The sequence below is a fragment of the Podarcis gaigeae genome (genome assembly GCF_964106915.1).
Source record: "Podarcis gaigeae genome assembly, chromosome: W".
Classification (NCBI taxonomy): Eukaryota; Metazoa; Chordata; class Lepidosauria; order Squamata; family Lacertidae; genus Podarcis; species Podarcis gaigeae.
In genome coordinates this window covers 3,914,387-3,933,284 of record NC_139695.1, presented here as the reverse complement: position 1 = coordinate 3,933,284, position 18,898 = coordinate 3,914,387, and the positions used below count along the sequence as shown (strand labels likewise).

The 18,898-nt window shown below is 43.4% G+C and overlaps 2 protein-coding genes across 2 annotated transcripts in view; one reads left to right on the top strand and one right to left on the bottom strand.

Moving 5' to 3' along the window:
• Window positions 1-18,898, top strand: part of LOC310835960 (proteasome subunit beta type-7-like) — a 39,306-nt gene that overhangs the window by 611 nt on the left and 19,797 nt on the right. The window contains exons 2-5 of the mRNA XM_083720930.1: window positions 2,851-2,944; window positions 3,091-3,188; window positions 3,537-3,677; window positions 5,598-5,713. Of these exons, the coding sequence (XP_083577056.1) occupies window positions 2,851-2,944; window positions 3,091-3,188; window positions 3,537-3,677; window positions 5,598-5,713 (449 nt within the window). The remainder of the gene's footprint in view (window positions 1-2,850; window positions 2,945-3,090; window positions 3,189-3,536; window positions 3,678-5,597; window positions 5,714-18,898) is intronic.
• The window catches only part of LOC310835938 (uncharacterized protein), a 319,418-nt gene that overhangs the window by 295,316 nt on the left and 5,204 nt on the right, over window positions 1-18,898 (bottom strand). The gene's annotated exons all lie outside the window — the stretch shown is intronic.

Genomic DNA, 18,898 nt, shown 5'->3' with positions numbered 1-18,898 from the left:
GCAGCTGCCAGAGGGTGAAAATAGCGCTCAGGTTCTTTGCTTGGGGGGGGGGGGGACGGGAATAATAAAAATAAAAATATTTTTTATTTAAACCCCACCTTCTCCAGCCAAAACTGGGTTCAGAGCAGCCAACATCAAATGTATAACACAGATTAGGGTTGGGGACCTTAAATGCTCACCAGGCCCAACTATTTGTGCTGTTTGTGTTTGTATGGGCCTGTGAGAAAAATTGGGAAGCCGCTTTCATGCAAGTGCTTATGAAAGGGGAGGGGGAGTCAGGCTGAACCCTGACCAAAGGCCTGGCTGAACAGCTCCATCTTGCGGGCCCTGCGGAAAGATGTCAGATCCACCTTTTTATCCTGCTGGGCGGCTCAGTTGCTTAGAGCCTGATGTTGATAATCCCACGTTTGCCCAGTTGCAGGTTCGATCCCTGCATGGGACGGCTTCGTATTCCTGCCTTGCAGGGAGCTGGACTAGGACTAGGTGATTCTTCGGTATTAGCCACAAAAGACTTTTGTGGCTAATAACTAAATTGCATGACGGATCAGCCGCAAGGGTGAGAATCACTCCGGCCGGCGACCTCTCAAATTCAGTAACCATCAATAGAAGTGTCCGTCAAGGATGTATCCTTGCTCCGACCCTTTTTAATCTATTTATAAGTGATATGAGGGCGCCTCTGATAGATTCTCAAGAAACGATCCATGCCCCCCGCCTTGCCCAATATCGTTGCCCCCTTCTACTCTACGCAGACGACGCAGTGATCCTATCTTTCTCAAGAGTAGGCCTTAGGAGGGCACTGAAAATTTTTGATGCTTACTGCAAATCAAATTTTCTTACAATTAATCATGCCAAGTCCAAAGTTCTAATTTTCACCAAGAGTCGAAAAACCTATAATTGGAGAATAGACGGAAAAGCCATTGACCAAGTCTTTAAATTTCAATACTTGGGAGTCCTTCTCCAACACAACATGGGCTGGAAGGTCCATCTGGCATATGTATTAAATAGAGCTAAAGCCCTTTCCTTTGCGCTACTGCGTTTTTTCTTTTCAGATGGGGCTTTCCATATTCCATCAGTGTTAAAAGTTTTCAAGGCAAAGGTGATTGCAACAATAGCATATGCAATTCCAATATGGGGGTCCTTTGTTAATCTAACCCAATTGGAGGTAATCCAAAACCAGCTGCTAAGAAGGTTGCTAAAATTACCCAGGTGTGTAGGCAATACTGCTATACGTCTCGAACTAAATGTTACATCTCTAGAAACTACATTATGGAAATGCATCCTCTGTTACTGGTTGGCATTATGGCATAAACTTCCAAATCTCCACTTGATACAGTGTCTCTGGAGAGGCGACTTCCCTAGCCCTTGGGCAAAAATAATACATGGGAAACTTGTGTCCTTAGGACTATCTCCATCTGAACTACTAAAATTGGATTTAATTTCTGCCAAGAGAATTATAACTCACAAATTAGAGGAGATGGATTTACAATTTAATATTGCGACAGGTGGTGGCACCTGTTCGCCGATAAACCTTGGCTTAACACCACCAACAAAGCTTCCATCTTATTTAACTACCTTATCTGTGGTGATGCACAGGTACGCCTTTATAAAGGCTAGATTCAATGTTTTCCCATCAAATGTGTTGGGTAATAGACTCTCCAACGGACAGATCTCACTCCTCTGTGACTGTAAAAGTGGATCTACAGAATCGTTATATCATATAATCTTCTGTTGTCCTATACATTCGGCTTCACGGTCCAAGTTTCTGGCCCCATATTTATCGAGAATAGCTGACAGACCTCAGGAAGCCCAAATAATATACTTATTAAACGACGAAGACTCAAGTAGATCCCTTGCAGTCGCTAGATACCTGATTAATGTCTTATTTCATAAGAGGAGAAATGGATCACTGTATGACTCTGACAGCTTAGCCAAACTTAAGAACCATCAATAAGTGCCAGAACTAAGACGCATATCCCCCAAAATCTGAGGGATTTGAATTGCGGTTGACATAGAGGGAGCTTATTGTGTATAGTTTACTTAATTGAAGTAAAATTGGTTTTATAGGGGTGTTTTAACTTGGAACTGTTTAAATTGTATTGTTTATGGATAAATTTTGATGTATTGTTTTTAGATATGGGCCAATGGCCGTAATAAACCAATCAATCAATCAATCGGGTCCCTTCCAACACTGCGGTGCTATGAATCCAATTTTTGCCAAATCGTAGCTCCTCCCATAGGAGCAAACGGTTGTTAGTTCCCCCACCCCCAAATATAGCAGGGGTGGTGGTGGTGGTGGTGGTGGTGGTAGAAGAGAATTGCAGGGGTGGGGGGAGCGTGAGGGTTGTTGTTTTTGCTCCAAACTGCTTGTGTGTGCGCTGAAATGCCAAGGGAAAACACACTTGCCTGCTCCCCAATAGGGCGGGTGGAGCATGCAAAAGCGATCCACTGTTGTAGCCAACAGCCCTTGGGCAGGCTTACTTAGAAGGTAAGTAAGGTTGGATTTCATTCTAGCGGGATCTACTTATAACCTTCAATTTCTAAGAGTTAAATTTTAAATGCATGACCAGCTTCTGGTGTGTGTGTGTCCTATAATGAACTAGTCAGGGGGCCAGATTCAGGGAGCGATGGGGGTAGGTTGTTAACTTCCTGACAGTGCTTTCTTCCTTTTATTAAATCGGGAGGAGTGGGGTGTTGGTGGGCTTGGTGCTTGCATTGGTTCCTTTTGCTGCATTCACTTCTTTCTCATCCTCTGGCAGTTAGAGTAGTCAGGATCTCCTTACACTATTTATGGAGAAGAATTTTTAATTTTTAGCACCAGTGCCTCATTTTCATGATTACCTCCTGTTGTAGGAATTCTCAGCTTGAAGTGGAGGGGACCAAGAAGGGTCTGCGTCTTCCCACAGCCCGCAAGACTGGCACCACCATTGCTGGGGTAGTGTTTAAGGTGAGGCCCAATGCTTGTTGCAGTAATATCAGCTTTTTCAGTGTTCGTCCTATGCATGTCTACTCAGAAGTAAGTCCCACTAAGCTTAGTGACACTTGCTTCCAGGAAAGTGGGCATAGGATTGCCATCTCCCTTTCTTTATCTAGGATGGGATAGTACTTGGAGCAGATACAAGAGCCACTGAAGGGATGGTTGTTGCTGACAAGAACTGTTCAAAAATACACTATATATCTCCAAACATTTAGTAAGTATATATATTACTAACATTTTTCTAGGCCTGTTTATGACCACAGCTTTTCTGGAAGTGGAAAGTTGCAAAGTATTTGTTTCTAGTGGAGGGAACCAGGGAAAAGTAGGAAGAAAAAGCATGGGTATTTAATTGTTCATGTTTCACAAAGGGCTTTCTCTATCCTCTCCTGAAAATGACCACCTGCTTTAATGGACTAAGACTGTCTAGTTAGCTCTTGATTCCTATAGAGTGGCAAATGTGTTCCGGGGGTTTGTGGGGCGGCTGCCAACCAAGTGTGGCCATGGCTTCTAGATAATTATTCAGAAGCTGCTTGTTTACTAAATGAAGTAAATATGTTTGCAGTTGTTGCGGGGCTGGAACAGCTGCAGACACAGAAATGACAACTCAGTTGATCTCTTCTAACATTGAACTCCACTCGCTCTCAACTGGACAGCTTCCAAGGGTGGTCACAGCCAACCGGATGCTCAAGCAGATGCTCTTCAGGTAACTGGCTTGTGGACTGAGCAGTGCTGTTGCCACTCTTTGCCTCCTCCCCTTTCTCCATTCAGTTAAGCAGTATACAGACACATGTAGTTGGGAAAGCTCAGCAGCTGAGTGGCATGTTCTAAAATATGTGTGTGTTTAAACAATTTTACAAGCAGAAGCCTCCAGGGGCAGCATTTAAAAATGGAAATTTTTGTGTTTGTCATCAGCATTCAAAATTAACCAGTCTCCCATCTCTTTTTCGACTCAGTAGTGCCACCTAGCAACCAAAATGAGATTTCCAGCTATGTGATTTGTTACCAAGATCTCTGGCTGCGCAGGAGAGCCAAGGGCAGTGTCCTAGGACTGAAGCGTTCCCTTTCCGCTTGCTCCCCAGGGAACTATTTGATGGGCTAAAGGAATGTCTCCCTGGGGCCCAAAGCAGCCTTACTTGTGGTTCTTTCTCACTGCTGTTTTTGTTACCACCCCGAAATACAAGTGTTGAAATATCTCCCATCTAGCCGTGGCTGCCAGGCCACTGCACACTTCTGCACAAAGGCTTGGACTTGCCAGCAACAAGCTGCTGACCATGGGAAAGAGCGTGACCCCCATCACGTGAATCAAATGCGAGCCTGGCGGGAGAGAGGAGGGCTGGTGGGAGGGAGGCAGGATTATGCAAAAACGAGATCTCCAGGGCAGAGTCTCTTTCAAGGCTGCTAGGGGAGAGGATGAATTGGAAAGGACCCCTCACTGCAAAAAAAGAGAGAAAACAACCAGAAGCTTCAGTGTGCCTCATTGCATGGCCCCTTCCTCTACACCACAGTTGCATGTAGACTTTGTGTGGCATCTGTGTGAAGGGAGGGAGTCGGGAGGACTACCCCCTCGTCCCAGCTGTCCAGCCTCACTTCCTCCTGCCCTTTGCTTCCATGCCCTTCCTGCCCAAAGCTTTCACCCTTCTATCCTCCAGAGCCCATTCTCCCTGTCTGGAGCCACTGGCACATCCTACTGAGAGGGGCAGAAAAATGGCAGCAGAGAGGCAGAGAGTGTGCCCCTTTGCTGTGTGGGTGGCTGGCTTGTGTGAGGAATGCCACCTATTCGCTGGCCTAGCAGAACGGGCAAGCAGGAAGCAGCCCTTTACTGCAGAGCAAAGCGCTGCTTCCTGTCTGCTGAATTTGCAAGGCCAGAGAGATGCGGCTCTGTGAGCCTGCCTCCACCCGCCAACACCATGTGTCTACATCTCTCTGGCTGGGTCTCTCTGTCCTGCAAGCCAGAGACTTTGGGCAATGCGCAGCTGACAGGTGGGCAGACAGGCAACACTTCCTCCCCACCCCTCTTTCTTTGGGAAAGCTTCAAGTCCCTGTGAATCAAACCAGTGGTGAAGGCTGCCTGGTGCGCGGCCACCATGTTTCTTCTTTGCTCAACTTCTGTTTGCGCAGCTTAAGCTGGGCGGAAGGCGGGGAGTGCAGGTTTTGGGGCAGCTGCTTTTTACTCTCTGGGAAGCCCATCTGTTTTATGAGAGGAGTCTTGACGTTTCAACACTCTTAAGGAACCCCCTTGTTTTCCCGCTCCCTTTTATTGGTTTAAATAGTTTCTGCTAGGAAGGGTGAGGGGAGTGCCCCTGCCTTTAAACTGCCACCACCACTGGTGTTTGTGTGCATTTTGAGAGGGAGAGAAAACTGCACAGAACTGCATGGCTTGCCCTGCTCCTGCCCCTGCTTTGGCAAGTTGGCTGTGGTTGTGCTCTTTTGGTGCTGCGCTGCTTGCAGATCCCCCACAATCTTTTTTTCCAATGAAAAGGCACCTAGGCATTCTTGTAGTGCCTGGAATGCAGGTTTAAGATGTCATTAGGCTCTTAGCTTTTATACCCCAGTTTCTAACACTGTTTGGAATGCATTTCTGGTGTTCACACACTCTTATGCTAAACACATTTATGTCTTCCAGGTATCAAGGTTACATTGGTGCAGCCCTGGTTTTGGGTGGGGTAGATGTCACTGGAGCCCATCTTTACAGCATCTATCCTCATGGATCTACTGACAAATTGCCTTATGTCACAATGGGTGAGTCTTTCCCTGTTACAATTTAGGTAACGGCACTGCCCACTAGTGGAAATCTGTCATAATTAGTTTTTCTTTCCTCATCTTTACTCATGTGTGTGATTCTGAAATGTCATTAGCGTTGTAGAAAGTGAAAGTAAAAGAGGGATCTCATACTCTGTGTGATCATATCTCTTGATGCCTAATAATAATAATTTAAATAATTGGCAAATTGTAAATGGCTTGGTGGGGAGATGGGAAATACAGCTTGTGCACATTTGCCAGAGAAGTGACTCCCAGAGTGTAGCTTCAATGCTGAATGACAAATGGTTTGCTAATTCAAATCCCAAGGTAGTGGTTCTTCATCAGAACATTAAAACAAACACACACAAAGTTTCTGAAATGCCATCAGAACCACTAGAGAAATTACACTGTAAGGGTGATTGCAGATTTCTTAAAGCAGCCCTGTAGCTTATATAGGGGCTGTCAGCAGCAAAAATAATGTTAGCTGACTGAAAATACAGGTGTGTAGCACTTGTCAGTGGAGAGTGTGAGAGCTTCTAATTTAATGTTTTGTTCTTGAAATGGATGCAGTAGTTAATAGGCAAATGCAAGACACAGAGCTGTTCCACCAGGCCTTTGGCCAGGGCACAGCCTGACTTCCTCCTTTGGCAATCTTCACAGAACTCTAGCCCAATGGTTGCCATTAATTTGATTTGAATTAATTTTATAATGAAACGATTTTAGAATGTTGTATTATTTTATTGTTGTTAGCCGCCCAGAGCCCGGCTTTGGCTGGGGAGGGCGGGATATAAATAATTTATTATTATTATTATTATTATTACTACTACTACTACTACTACTATGGATGTTTGATGGAGTTTGTTCACATAGATTCAGTTCATTCTGACCCCAAATTCACTTTGCTCTAATGCTTTGCCTGCCTATATGTACAAAAAAAAAGAACACCTCTGTGTTTACTAGGGTCAAACATTTTTCTTAAATTACTTGAAGAAATGATGTGTGTGTGCACGCGCGCGCGCACACACACACACACAAATCATAGAAGCATCTCTATTACAGATAGCCCTAGTTAGATTATGGAAGAGGTGTACTCCAAAATTACTACATCTGTTTGGTTGATTTTGATGTTCTTTCATGCCAGTGTTAGGGAAAATTGGAGTCCTGGGCATAGACAAGCAGAGTTGTACAAAATGCTTAGAACAGAGTGTAGCTTTTTTACACCAATAGATGGTGCCATGGTACCCTACAAAGTAGTAAATTAATTATTCTGTGCATGAAATCTATTTTTGAAAGAATGCTATTATAGGATTTATGGTGTATTATTCTAGTCAGACCCTTATATGAATTAACATAAAATATGAAATTGGATTAATATTTATAAATGTGTCCTGAAACTTATAAATTATTAAACTGCTGAACAATAAACCTTGCTGCATTTGTATAGTGAATGATTAGTGACCCAAAACTGCAGGATTCATGTCTGCCTTGCACCAGGAATCCTTTGACCCTGTTTTGTTTGAAGCTGTAGAGCACGGCTATCCTATGAATATTGTTCGCTGCACCCAGTAAAAGAAATCTGACTGGTAAGGACTGCTGCCATTAAATGGTAATAGGCTTCTAAGCCTATGAAGCCTGACAGTATTAATCTGTCTGTTTTATCTACCATGCTGCTATTCCTTTAAAAAGAGAAGAAGAAGGCTGCAATTCCAGCATGTTTAAAAGCAAATCACACTGAACTCCACAACACTTGTTTTCAAGTAAACGTGCTTAGGGTTGGGCTATTGCATACCTGACAATGCTTCATTACAGGAATGACATGGGGTATATTGTGCAAATCTCTGGTCTGGTAAATATCAATAGTAGTAGTAGTAGTAATAATAATAAGTAATAATAAAAATAATTTATTATTTATACCCTGCCCATCTGGCTGAGTTTCCCCAGCCACTCTGGGCGGCTCCCAATCAAGTGTTAAAAACAGTACAGCATTAAATATTAAAAACTTCCCTAAACAGGGCTGCCTTCAGTATAGACAACTTCAATCTACTGTTTAAATAATTTGTCCAAATGTAGGGCCATGTTTTTAATGTGATATGGCAAACTGAGAGACTGAAGAATGAATTTCTTGCTGCAGTGTGCAGCATATCTAAGGCTTAGGGATTACAATCTTAAAATGATCATAAAACCAGACATCAAAATTCATGCCCTCAAGCTGTGTTCTTGGGATGGATAAGTGGCACAGACATGAATGTCTTGCAGTGTCTCTACATTGACACAACCCAGTTTTGGCCTCTTCTGGAAAGAAAGGACCGTAACCTTTTGATGGGCAGATGTGATGCAATATGAACACAGTTTGTGTTTTTAGTACTCCTGTGAAGGCTGACTGATCTCTTATGTGCCAAAATATTAGCATGATTTTTAAACTCAACATTTTGACAAGCTCCACACTTAGGTTGGTGGCAGAGAATACATATTTAAGCCAGAAGGAATTAGCTATCACAGCAGAATAGTAAATACTCAGACCTGCTCATATTTGATCAGATGTTAGGCACACACAAGGCAGCAGTATTGCTATTCCATGATTCCTCCATGTATCTACAAACTGAATGCTAATTTCCTCATACCTTTCTCTTGTTGTTTTAAGTAATATTTTACGTGTGTGTGTGTGTGTGTGTGTGTAAGGCCTCTGTATTGTTGCTCAAAACAGGCAAAGAATAGAAATCCAGCATTTTGTTCCTAAATAAGAGACCAGTGTTGTTCCTTAGAAGGAATTTAAAACATACTCAGTGCTTACTCAGGAGTGAAAACATCAAATTAAAGTGTTTATGCTGACAAAGGACAAATGCGGATTTCAGCAAACGATGCAAGATTGTCTGATTGCTGGCTTGTCTAGAAAAGCTTCTGGCCATGGCTATATAATGAAATGCATGCATACAATTAAAGGGCTTGAAGTCTGTACTTCAGACTTGGGAAGCAGCAAGATGCATTCTGGTGGTCTCTTGTGGCTAAGGCTGATCTCTTGGCACCAGTATTGTTTCATATTCATAAATCAGCTCTTCATGCATTGGCAATGTCTGTCTGCCGCACAGGCAATGCCACCAAGAGACCAGGCCTCTCAGCCAGGAACCAGAGTGAAAAATGATGCCCATCGATGGGTCTGTGGAGAGCACTGGATATCTACCTAGGAGGAGCAGCAAATTGAATAGTCTGGGACTGTTGACACTGATGGATTAGAGAAATCTAAATGTTACTCTCTTCACAGTGCATTTGTTTGCCAGTGTGGCAGCAGCAAACAGGAGTGCTGGAAGATGCAGAAGGCTATTTAGTAAAAGAAAGCACTCTTCACTGAATGTTTGACGTTCAAAAGGCTGCTAACTGCAGTGTGCAAATGGACAAGTCCAATATCTGTTAAATATGGGACAGCAATGTCATTTTAAAACACAAAAAGTATCTCTAGGTCATCAGATGTATAGAAAGGAATGCTGTGACTCTAATGTAACTGTAAAGAGAACATCATTCAGATATTATTATTATTTATATATTGCCCTATACCCAGAGATCTTTTACAGAAAAGAGGGCAGTTCACAGAAAAGATTCCCTTTCTTGTTATTCTTTCTGGGTCTAATAAAAAAAATCACTTTTGAGATTGGTGTAGAACTTATTTCTAGGCTGTTTTTAATTTAAATGCAGGTAGCACTGAGAAACTTATGTACCCTGATCAGTTTATTTTAAAATATTTTTAAAACCACCTATTAGGTGCCAGCATGGTTGCTTGAGAGCGAAGAGGCAAGACTCCCACCAGTCTTTTCCAGGCTTTATTATCTGTACAAAAACATTTACAGTGCAGAGCGTCTCAAGTCCATGTCTGCTCAGTCGCTAGCAGAATCTGGGAGTGGGCAGTCCTTAAACTTTCCCCAGCATAACAGTCTTTTGACCCCCATCCTTCTCCTCCCCTCTCTGCGTGTAAACCGACTGCGCAGAGAGGGCGTTGGCAAAGGGGGACCTGCCTCCCCCCCACTTTGCTCAGGCTCGGTGTTGCAGCTCTCTCTAGCATCTTCCGATCCTTGCATCCCTTCTCCACTGGAGGCTTCCCTCCTCCCCAGAGGAAGAGCTGCTTCGCACGATCTTCGGAGGCTCCCTGTAACCCAAGTGCCCTTCCACCTCCCACCTCTGAGCTGATGGCAGTTCCCTGACATCCACCCACCCCCTCAAGCCCCCCTCCCCATTGGTGGGGTCTCTAACAGCATCCCCCTCCTGGACTCTGGTAGAAGGGGGGGAACCCCGGAAAGAATAGTCGTTGTCCTTCGTGGATTCAAAAACTGCTTCCCATCCTCCTGTGTTCCTCCCTGCCGACGGGAAGTCCCAGTCAGATTCCTCCCCCTCAGACAGCTCCTCGACTTCGTTCCGTAGTCCATCCTCTCCCCCTGAGGATTGAAAGCCTACGTAGTCCCCCTCGTCGTCCGTGGGTCCAAACACTTCGTCAAAGAACCTCCCTTGGGGTTTTAGCTTGTGTGGGAACAGAGCATGGAATTCCTCCACCAGATATTCCTCTGTGATGGAGCCTGCGGGAACCTACACATTTTCTGAGCTGGGTTCCCCCCTCCCAGGCCACCAAGTACTCTATCTGGTGCCCTTTCCACCTGGAATCGAATATTTCCGTTACTTCATTACAGTGTTCCCTCTCCTCTACGTGTGGATGGGTGGACACCCCTTCCCGGGGAGCCATGTCCCTCCCTATAAGGCGAAAGTAAGGACCTATGAAACACCGGATGTATTCTCATGCTGTCCGGCAATTTCAGCCTGAATGTCACTGGGTTGACCTGATGGATTACCTCAAAGGGCCCCAGCTGTCTAGGCTGCAGTTTTTTGCAAACCCCCCTTAAGGGCAACCCCTGGGATGACAACCACACTTTGTATGACCTGTATGACCTCTCCTGGCCTGCGATGCCTGTCTGCCTGCTTTTTATATACCTCTTTGGCCCTTTCCAGGTTCAGTTGGAGCTGCTGGTGCAAAGCTTCCATCTCTTCTGCAAACTGCTCTGCCGCCGGAACACTCCATTCCCCCTCGCCCGTCCTGGGAAGGCCCTGGGGTGACACCCGTAGTTGGACATAAAGGGGCTCATCCCCGTGGACACATGTTCAGCATTGTTATATGCAAATTCAGCTAGTGCTAATTTCTCCACCCAATCGTTCTGCCTCTGGCTGACGTAGCAGTGTAGGTATTGCTGCAATATGGCATTGGCTCTTTTGGCTTGCCCGTTGGTTTCTGAGTGTCTTGTCGTCAAGAAGCTCACCTCTACCTGCAACAGGCTCATGAGTTTACGCCAGAACCGTGAGGTGAACTGTCTTCCGCGATCGGAGACGACCCTCAATGGGGTCCCATGCAGTTGAAAGACTTGATCCACAAACAGCTTGGCCGTTTCCTCGGCTGTCACCGCGTGGGAACATGCCACGAAGTGACACATTTTGGTCAGCAGGTTGACCGCTGCCGTCGTCTTTCCTCGTGACCTGGGCAGATTTGTCATGAAATCTATGGACACCACCTCCCAGGGTCTCCCCGGTGTCGGTAAGGGTTCCAGTAAACCCGCCGGTGCTGCCCTTGGCCCTTTGGCCCTCTGACACCTTTCACACCCTCTCGCCTCTGAGCTGATGGTAGTTCCCTGACACCGCCCCTTATCAGTTAAGATATTTGCACAATAAGACCAAAAGTGGCCATATAACCACAAAAGCCCCACGTATACAATACAGCCAAAACAACTTTACAAGGCAGCAAAATATAATAGGGGGACTACACACGCAAAGCAGCTCAAGCAAGCAGGAAAGCTTTGAATTGGCACTGTGAAAGATGACAGAGTTGGTGCCTATGAAATTATGTGGGGATGTTCCACAATTGAAATGCCACGTCAAGAGGCACGTTCCTCCTTTGCTTGTAGCATGCTCAATAAGAGCCTGGCCCACAGCAGGTTGTAAGATGGTTGTAGACTGGTGTAGGGGCAGGTGCTGCATCAGGCATTTTAAGAGCATGCTCTCGCAGATGCAGACTGCCTTGTGACCAGTGTTGTGCAGTTCTCTTCAGTGTTGGGGGGCGCATGGCATCCAGAGAGCTACATGCAGCTCCTGTCCCCAGATGCAGACCTGTTGACTGCGGGCTTCTGGCGTTGAAGAGCATGAGCTAGTTGCTGAAGCTGCCTTGAGTATTTTGTGGTGCTTTGGGAAAGCGAGGGTGGTCTGTTACCCAGGCTTGTCACCCAATATTCTGGTTTAGTGCCTCTTACTTTATTAACACTTTTGTGTAGTTTTTGCCGAGCTATATGCCATGATATCCATTGTTTAAAATGCCAGCTCTGTGTCTTGGTCACACACCAGCATGATCAAGAAATGGGAAACCAGGGGTGAAGCTGTGCAGAAAGAGGCTGCCTCCCATAGTTGAGAACATAGTTCCTGGACATTCCACCTCCTCTGCTCCCGGGAGTGAGCTGACGAGTGCTTGGGGTGAAAGATTGGGTGTGCGACCCCCCCCAGCAATATCCAGTCTTTGAATCCATTAAGGCTCTTTGAAAGTAAAAAATGAGAGTGCTGCAGCTGCAAAGATGGGAATCAGAACCTGGTTGGGGAACGGGCTGGTGATAACTTGCTGTCTGTGTATATATCTTTACAGTATGTTCTCTATTCATGCCCTACTCATCCCCTGCCTTCCAAAATGTTGGGAATTTTGCTAGCATGTGAATGCAAAATGGGCTGTTTCAGAAGAAAGGCCTAGATATAAATTACATAAAAAACAGATTGTTGTAAAATATTTCTTCTGGCAAATTACAGCTCTTGTCTTGCCTGTTAAAACTCCAATGTGAGGCTCTTCCAGACACCTTGCTTGCCTCTTATTCCACCTGATTCTGCTTATTCCTGTTGTGGGGAGCTTGGCAATAAGGCTCGCCTCATAAACTGCATCCAGAGCAGCACTACAGGACTTCACTTTGACCTCCTTGTGGTTCAGCACAGTTCTTCTTCTTTGCTATTTTTGGCAGCTGGCATATTTTGTGCATGTTGCTCTCCTCTCCTGTTCGTCACTTGCAAAGAATTCCTTTTTGTTTCCCATTCCTACCTTTTTGAAAATGGAGCTGTACGTGGCTCCGAGGCAAAAACAAATAGCCATTGCCTGGAGTATAAGAAGATGCTTTGTAAACCCTGAAGGAGCGTCTCCACCCCCATCATTCTGCCCGGACGCTAAGGTCCAGCGCCGAGGGCCTTCTGGTGGTTCCCTCATTGCGAGAAGCAAAGCTACAGGGAACCAGGCAGAGGGCCTTCTAGGGAGTGGCGTCCGCCCTGTGGAATGCCCTCCTATCAGATGTCAAAGAGATAAACAACTACCTGACATTCAGAAGACATCTGAAGGCAGCCCTGTTCAGGGAAATTTTTAATGTGTGACATTTTAATGGATTTTTAATCTTTGTTGGAAGCTGCCCAGAGTGGCTGCGGAAACCCAGCCAGATGGGCGGGGTACAAGTAATAAATTATTATAAATGTGATGTATTTGGTACTGTAAAGGTAATGATCCTCAACCACAGCAATATTCCATAACAGGAGGAGTCTTTGTCACATTCGCTGGAATTACCATGTTCATTGATTTGTGTCTGTAAATCTGCCTCTACCATTTAAATTTGATCTATAATTGGACCTCCTTAAATGGTTCAGATAAGATAGTCTGTATTTTCTCAGCAATGTCACTATCAGCGTCTCCTTTTTCATTATACATTCAGCAGACTTAATAAAATCAGCAGGACACCTCATTTGAAACTCTTTAATCGCTGCCTTTTTCTTTACTAAACCATTGAGGTGATCAAGTGATGTACACAAATCATTTTTTTTTAAAAAAACTTATTTTTATTCATTTTCTATAACCAAACAACAGCAAAGAAAGAAAAAGAAGAATAGCCAACGCATACCAAAAAAGAGAAAGGAAAAGAAAAGAAAAAACATCAACCAAATCAAAACACCTACACCAACCAAAAAACAAACATTAATTAACAATAAATAACGTTTGACTTCCCTCCATCTCGGTTTTGGGTTATGTGAATATTAAATCCATTCTGCAGTTTTTCATTTTTTAACATAAACACATCGCAAGGGTTATATTAAACCTACTGTGATTTTTATATCTCTAGAATTTGTCATTATCGTATGCGTTTTTTAATTCTTATTGCACGCGTGCACAAGCTTATAATCTAATTTTCCTGTTCCTTGTAGTTTCTTCCTCGTTTTCTTCCTCTTCTTCTCCTCCCACCGCCCCCTCTTCCTCTTTTTCTTCCTCTTCCTCCTCCTCCTCCTCCTCTTTCCCTCTCTCTCATTTCTCTTTCCCCTTCTCTTTCCTTCTCTTCTTGTCTCTCTCCTCTGTGAATCTCTCTCCCTCTTCCAACCTTTCATCCACTTTCCCAAGTTCCTTCTCGTATCTTCTCAGGAATTTATCAGCTTGTTGGGTATTCATAAATCTAAATCTCTTATCCTTGTAATAGAAGGTGATCCCTTCTGGAAATTCCCATCTATAAGGTATGGCATTCCTTCTTAAGACACTTGCTATTTGTCTGTATCCATCCCTTTTGCATAAGAGCCTGATTGGAATTTCTTTATATATAACACTAGGTCTTCCTTCAATTATTCGGTTTTTTTTATAGCTCAATCTTAGAATCATATTTTTCATCTCAATTGAATTGAAGACGACTAAGCAGTCGCCAGCAAGTTTTTTTTATTTCGCTTGCTGCGTTTTCCCTCTAATTCTGAATGCCTTATCTATCGTGTAGGCCACCTCTTCCTCTTTTACTTCTAATCATTTAGAAAGCTCTCTAATCATTTTTCCTTTCACATTCTCATTTGCTTCTTCGCCAACTCCTCTAAATTTTAAGTTAAACTGTTTCTGCCGCATTTCTACCATGGCTAAGCTATCAGACAGTTGGTCTTGTCTATTGTTCCATTCTCTTATTTCCTCCGTTATTTTTTCTGTCTCTTTCTTTTGTTCTCTCATCTTTTGAATTTTCCTATTTGCTTCTTCAATTGATTTTGACCTGTCAGATCTTGAATTTTACTAGAGAGTTCTCCTACGGCCCCTTCTATTTTCTTGTCTATCCTCTCCTGCACCTCTCCTAATTTATTTTCCATATGCACCTCGCTTTGTCTAAATTCCTCTTTGATCTTTAGCCACAAGATATCTAAATCTTTGATTTCCTCTTGTCGAGATGTTTTCCTTTCCCCAGGGGTCCCTCCTACCTTTTCCCCGTTTTTCCCTGACATTTTACGTTATTTTCCCAGATTGTCAGTTTTATTACCTAATCTCTCCCTTAGAGGGTGCACAATCTCTCTCTTGCTCTGTCTAAATCCTGTACTTTCCAAAATCTTCCTCCCAGAATTCCAGACCCGAGTAGTCTTTGTTCCCAAAGATGCAGACCAAGCCCGATCAAATCTAAATAATAAACATCATATAAACACCGAGTGTTCCATAATTTCTTCTCTGAGTCCACAATGTATCTACTAACGCTGAGATGTCTAATACCTTAGGTCACCTTATATAGATTATATTTTAATCCGGACACACAGCATTAGAAACCTTAGGATTTAAATTAAAAATCTTACACAAACACACACACACACACACACACACACAAAAAAAAAAACCCAAAAAAGCCCCAAACATAATCCTGTAATAAGACTTAATTTGTTCCCCTAAAGGAAACCAAGCAGTTTTGACTATTCGAAATATAGCCCTATTTGCGTAATTTTTTCGTATAGAAAAAAAACAAACAAAAAAAACCCCACAAACAAACAAACAAGGAGGGAAGAATAATATTCCTATAAACAAAGAATAATTTTCAAGTAGTCCTAATCAATCCTAATCAGTTCTAGATGGTTCTGGTGTCTTCCGCCACTTGCCGGCTCAATCCCACTAGAGTCTTCCACATTTGTTGTCTCGTCAGAGCCCCCCCCCCCCCCAAAGTAAGGCCTCAAAATATAAAATCGTAATTTGTTTCACAAAGGTATCCAATTATGCAAATATCCTCAGTGTTTAAAGTCCTTAAGTGAATCCAGAGTTCATTCAACTTTGCAAGGTCGAAAATGCTTTAGTTTAGAAAAGGAATTTAAATTATAATGAGAAAGGTGAGTTCAATATATCAAAGCTTGGAGCAGAGAGTAGGTGTAGTTTCCAATCTTCGCCACTGGGGTCAAAATCTAGAATCTTCCATCTCTTTCCAACTCAGTCCGTATCAAAATACCCTCCTGCAGAGCCAATCCCTTTCACTTCAGCAATTGTAAAAGTGGAAGAATTTAGGGAATCCCTCCAAAAAACAGACCAAAAAGAAAAAAACACAAGAAAGCAGGTATAACTCAATAGTCCCCAGGTCCTTTATACTACTTAGTGAAAGAAAATTGGGTAAAGTTTCGAAAATAACCTAATACAGGGGAGGATGGAAGGGTGTTGGCTTTGTTACGGAAAGGGGGGGGCATGTCTTCTTCACCTTCTTCTTCGCTACAATATATCCATTTATTCCCAATTGTCAATGTCAAAAGGGACTAAAATCTATAAAATCCATAGAAAATCAACGTGCCAATTTGCTCAATTTCTCTAGGACTCCATCACCCCTCCCCTGTCCTCCATAATCCCTCAAGTAAGGTGTCAAGACCCTAATCCTGTCAAATCACTCTGCCAAGCCTTTCCTCCTGGCAATGCCAGGTGGCAGACTATGCATACATGGACCATTGTCTTCCCATCACCGGCACTCAGGAAGCGCTTATCTGCGCATATCTCCAGCTCTGCATATTCCCCCCTCCCTCCTCCATATGTTTATACGGTGTAACCCAACCTCTCCTTAATGTATTCATGATGTAATCTGTGTAACCCAACCTTTCCTTAATATATTCATGATGTAACTGGGATGTATTTTGCACTGTATTCTGGGACATGGAGGGAGTTTCAAAAGTTCATGTCATCCCTTTCTCGCTGTTCAATCTCGTCTTGAACCTGTTGCGCAATAAACTTGGATCTACTGTAGTTTGCTCCTGTGCCCGGCTGAGCTCATTTTCTTCCGCAGGGACCCGCGGACACTTAGTCCGACGAGCTGGGTGGCAGGGTAGCTCCGCACCCAGATTTTAGCCGTAACAGCTTGTTCACTTAATATGCCGAGGAGGAGGCAGGGAAGTAGAGCTGATTTTAACTTTAATGATTCTTTGTACTTATCTTTCCTTTCTCCCTTAAAGCCTTTCAATGATCCTTATACACCCCCCTTCTAAATATGGTCTCTTTTAATCACACAGAGAGCAAGAAGAGGTGGGGATTTCATGCAGTCATTCTTTTCCCTTCTCCTTACTGCCTTTTCGAGTCTTTTCACAGTCTTCTTGACTGCAGCTCTATTGAAATAGATGAACGTGGTTACTCTTTAACTTTTTGCTTTTCCAGCACAAAGGTATTCAAAGTCTCTAGTCAGTTCTTTGATGTTTTCCGCATTCCAGTTATTTCTGGTTTTTTCTAGCTCCAACGCTTAACAGTAAATCTTTCCCAGAGATAAAAAAAGAAGCAACGACAAAGAGAAACGGGAAGGAGGGGGTTAACTTAAGTCCAGTTTTTTAGCAGTAAGGATCAAAAGAGTACCCAGCTCATTGCAGTCAAATATAACCTTTTTTCTTAAGCTGTTCTTATTTAAAAGTGAAGAGACGTTTCTGCCAATCTTCTCTTATTCTTATCTTTACTGTAACTTTGTTGTTTCTAATGCAGGTTCCTAGCTCTCCCTATTTTCTTTTAAGTTAAGCTTCTACTAGTCTTCTCAAGCTGCTCTTTCAATCAGCTCTGTGGCTATTACGTTTCTAATTATCTCTCACCGAGAGGGAACAACAAAGTCTCTGGATAGTCCTTAATCTGTCACTTTGTTTTACAAATTCAAAAGTCTGTTTGTCTCCATGGAGGCTGCTTTTGTTATGTACTCACGCAGTCAGGCTACTTCCTTTCTTTCTTTACTCCTGTGACTTTGTATCCTGCGCCATATTAACTCCTCCACCGGGATGAATTGCTTAATTTAATCCTTCAACATCCAGTGTTCACTTAGTGTGTTCTTCAAGATTTTAATTTTAAAATACTTCTCTCACACTAAGGGTCCGTTCTTACATTTTTGGAGATTCGCCGCTTTCTCTAGAGAGAGCCAGAGGCATCACAACACAGGGTCGGGGCTTGCAGTCCCATCGTCTTCGAGCTCTTCAAAAAAAAAAACCCCCGAAAAAACGGCCAGACCGCTTCCACGCTGCCAGATAGCCATCCCTCAAGGGTATCCCCCTTGAGATTTTTTGGGGGTGCAGTGCCTTTGCAACTCCCCCAAGCCCCTGTGTTGTTCAGAAAACCCTGACGAGGTCTCCTGCGCTCCCTTTCTATCAGTGACGGAAACCGGAAGTCCCAAAGTCTACACAAATAATTTTAAATGGAAAATATGGCTTTCTGGGTGACCCAGCTAAACAGATAGTGGTATGCAAAATAAGTTAAAAAGTAATAAATGCCAAAAAATCTAATTGGCATAAAAAATTGTCGCTAACTTTATTCAGTCTCCAAAAGCAGATCATCCTGAAATACTGTCTGGGCTGCACTGAAACATGATGATGATGTCTATGCAGGGAAGATTCACATTCTCTTCTGAACAAAGCTTATTTAAGATTGCCAAATAGTTCATAGCCGCTCTTTGCATGGACTTGTAATGCCTGGAGCTGACATCAGAAAGGGGGTTCTTCTGTTAGTATTTTTGTAGGACAGCTCTTGAAATCGCCAAATGTGTGTGTTTAAACCTTTGTGTGTGATTCATGTTTGCCACTCTGGTGTGCTCTGCCTTACTGTTTTATAGTGCAAACTAGAAACAATCCAGAAACCAATAAAATAAAACACAATTGAACTGGGGTAGATGAGACTGAATGGCCACCCGGATTCCTATATCTTTCTGTGCATGTGCTAAACCAACCCACTGAAATAATCTGTTCCTCTCAGCTGATCCAAATGATTTTAAAGCCCTAGTCTGCCTCTTCTCAGAGCTTCTGGCTTGGTCATACATGGCTCAGTATATATTTTTCTAGAAAATATCTCAGCTGTTCTAGAAATGCTGCCCCAATCTATAAAAAAAACAACTCCAGGATTTAGAGGGGTGCTTCTGGTGCTTCTAAAGGCTTGGTCATACC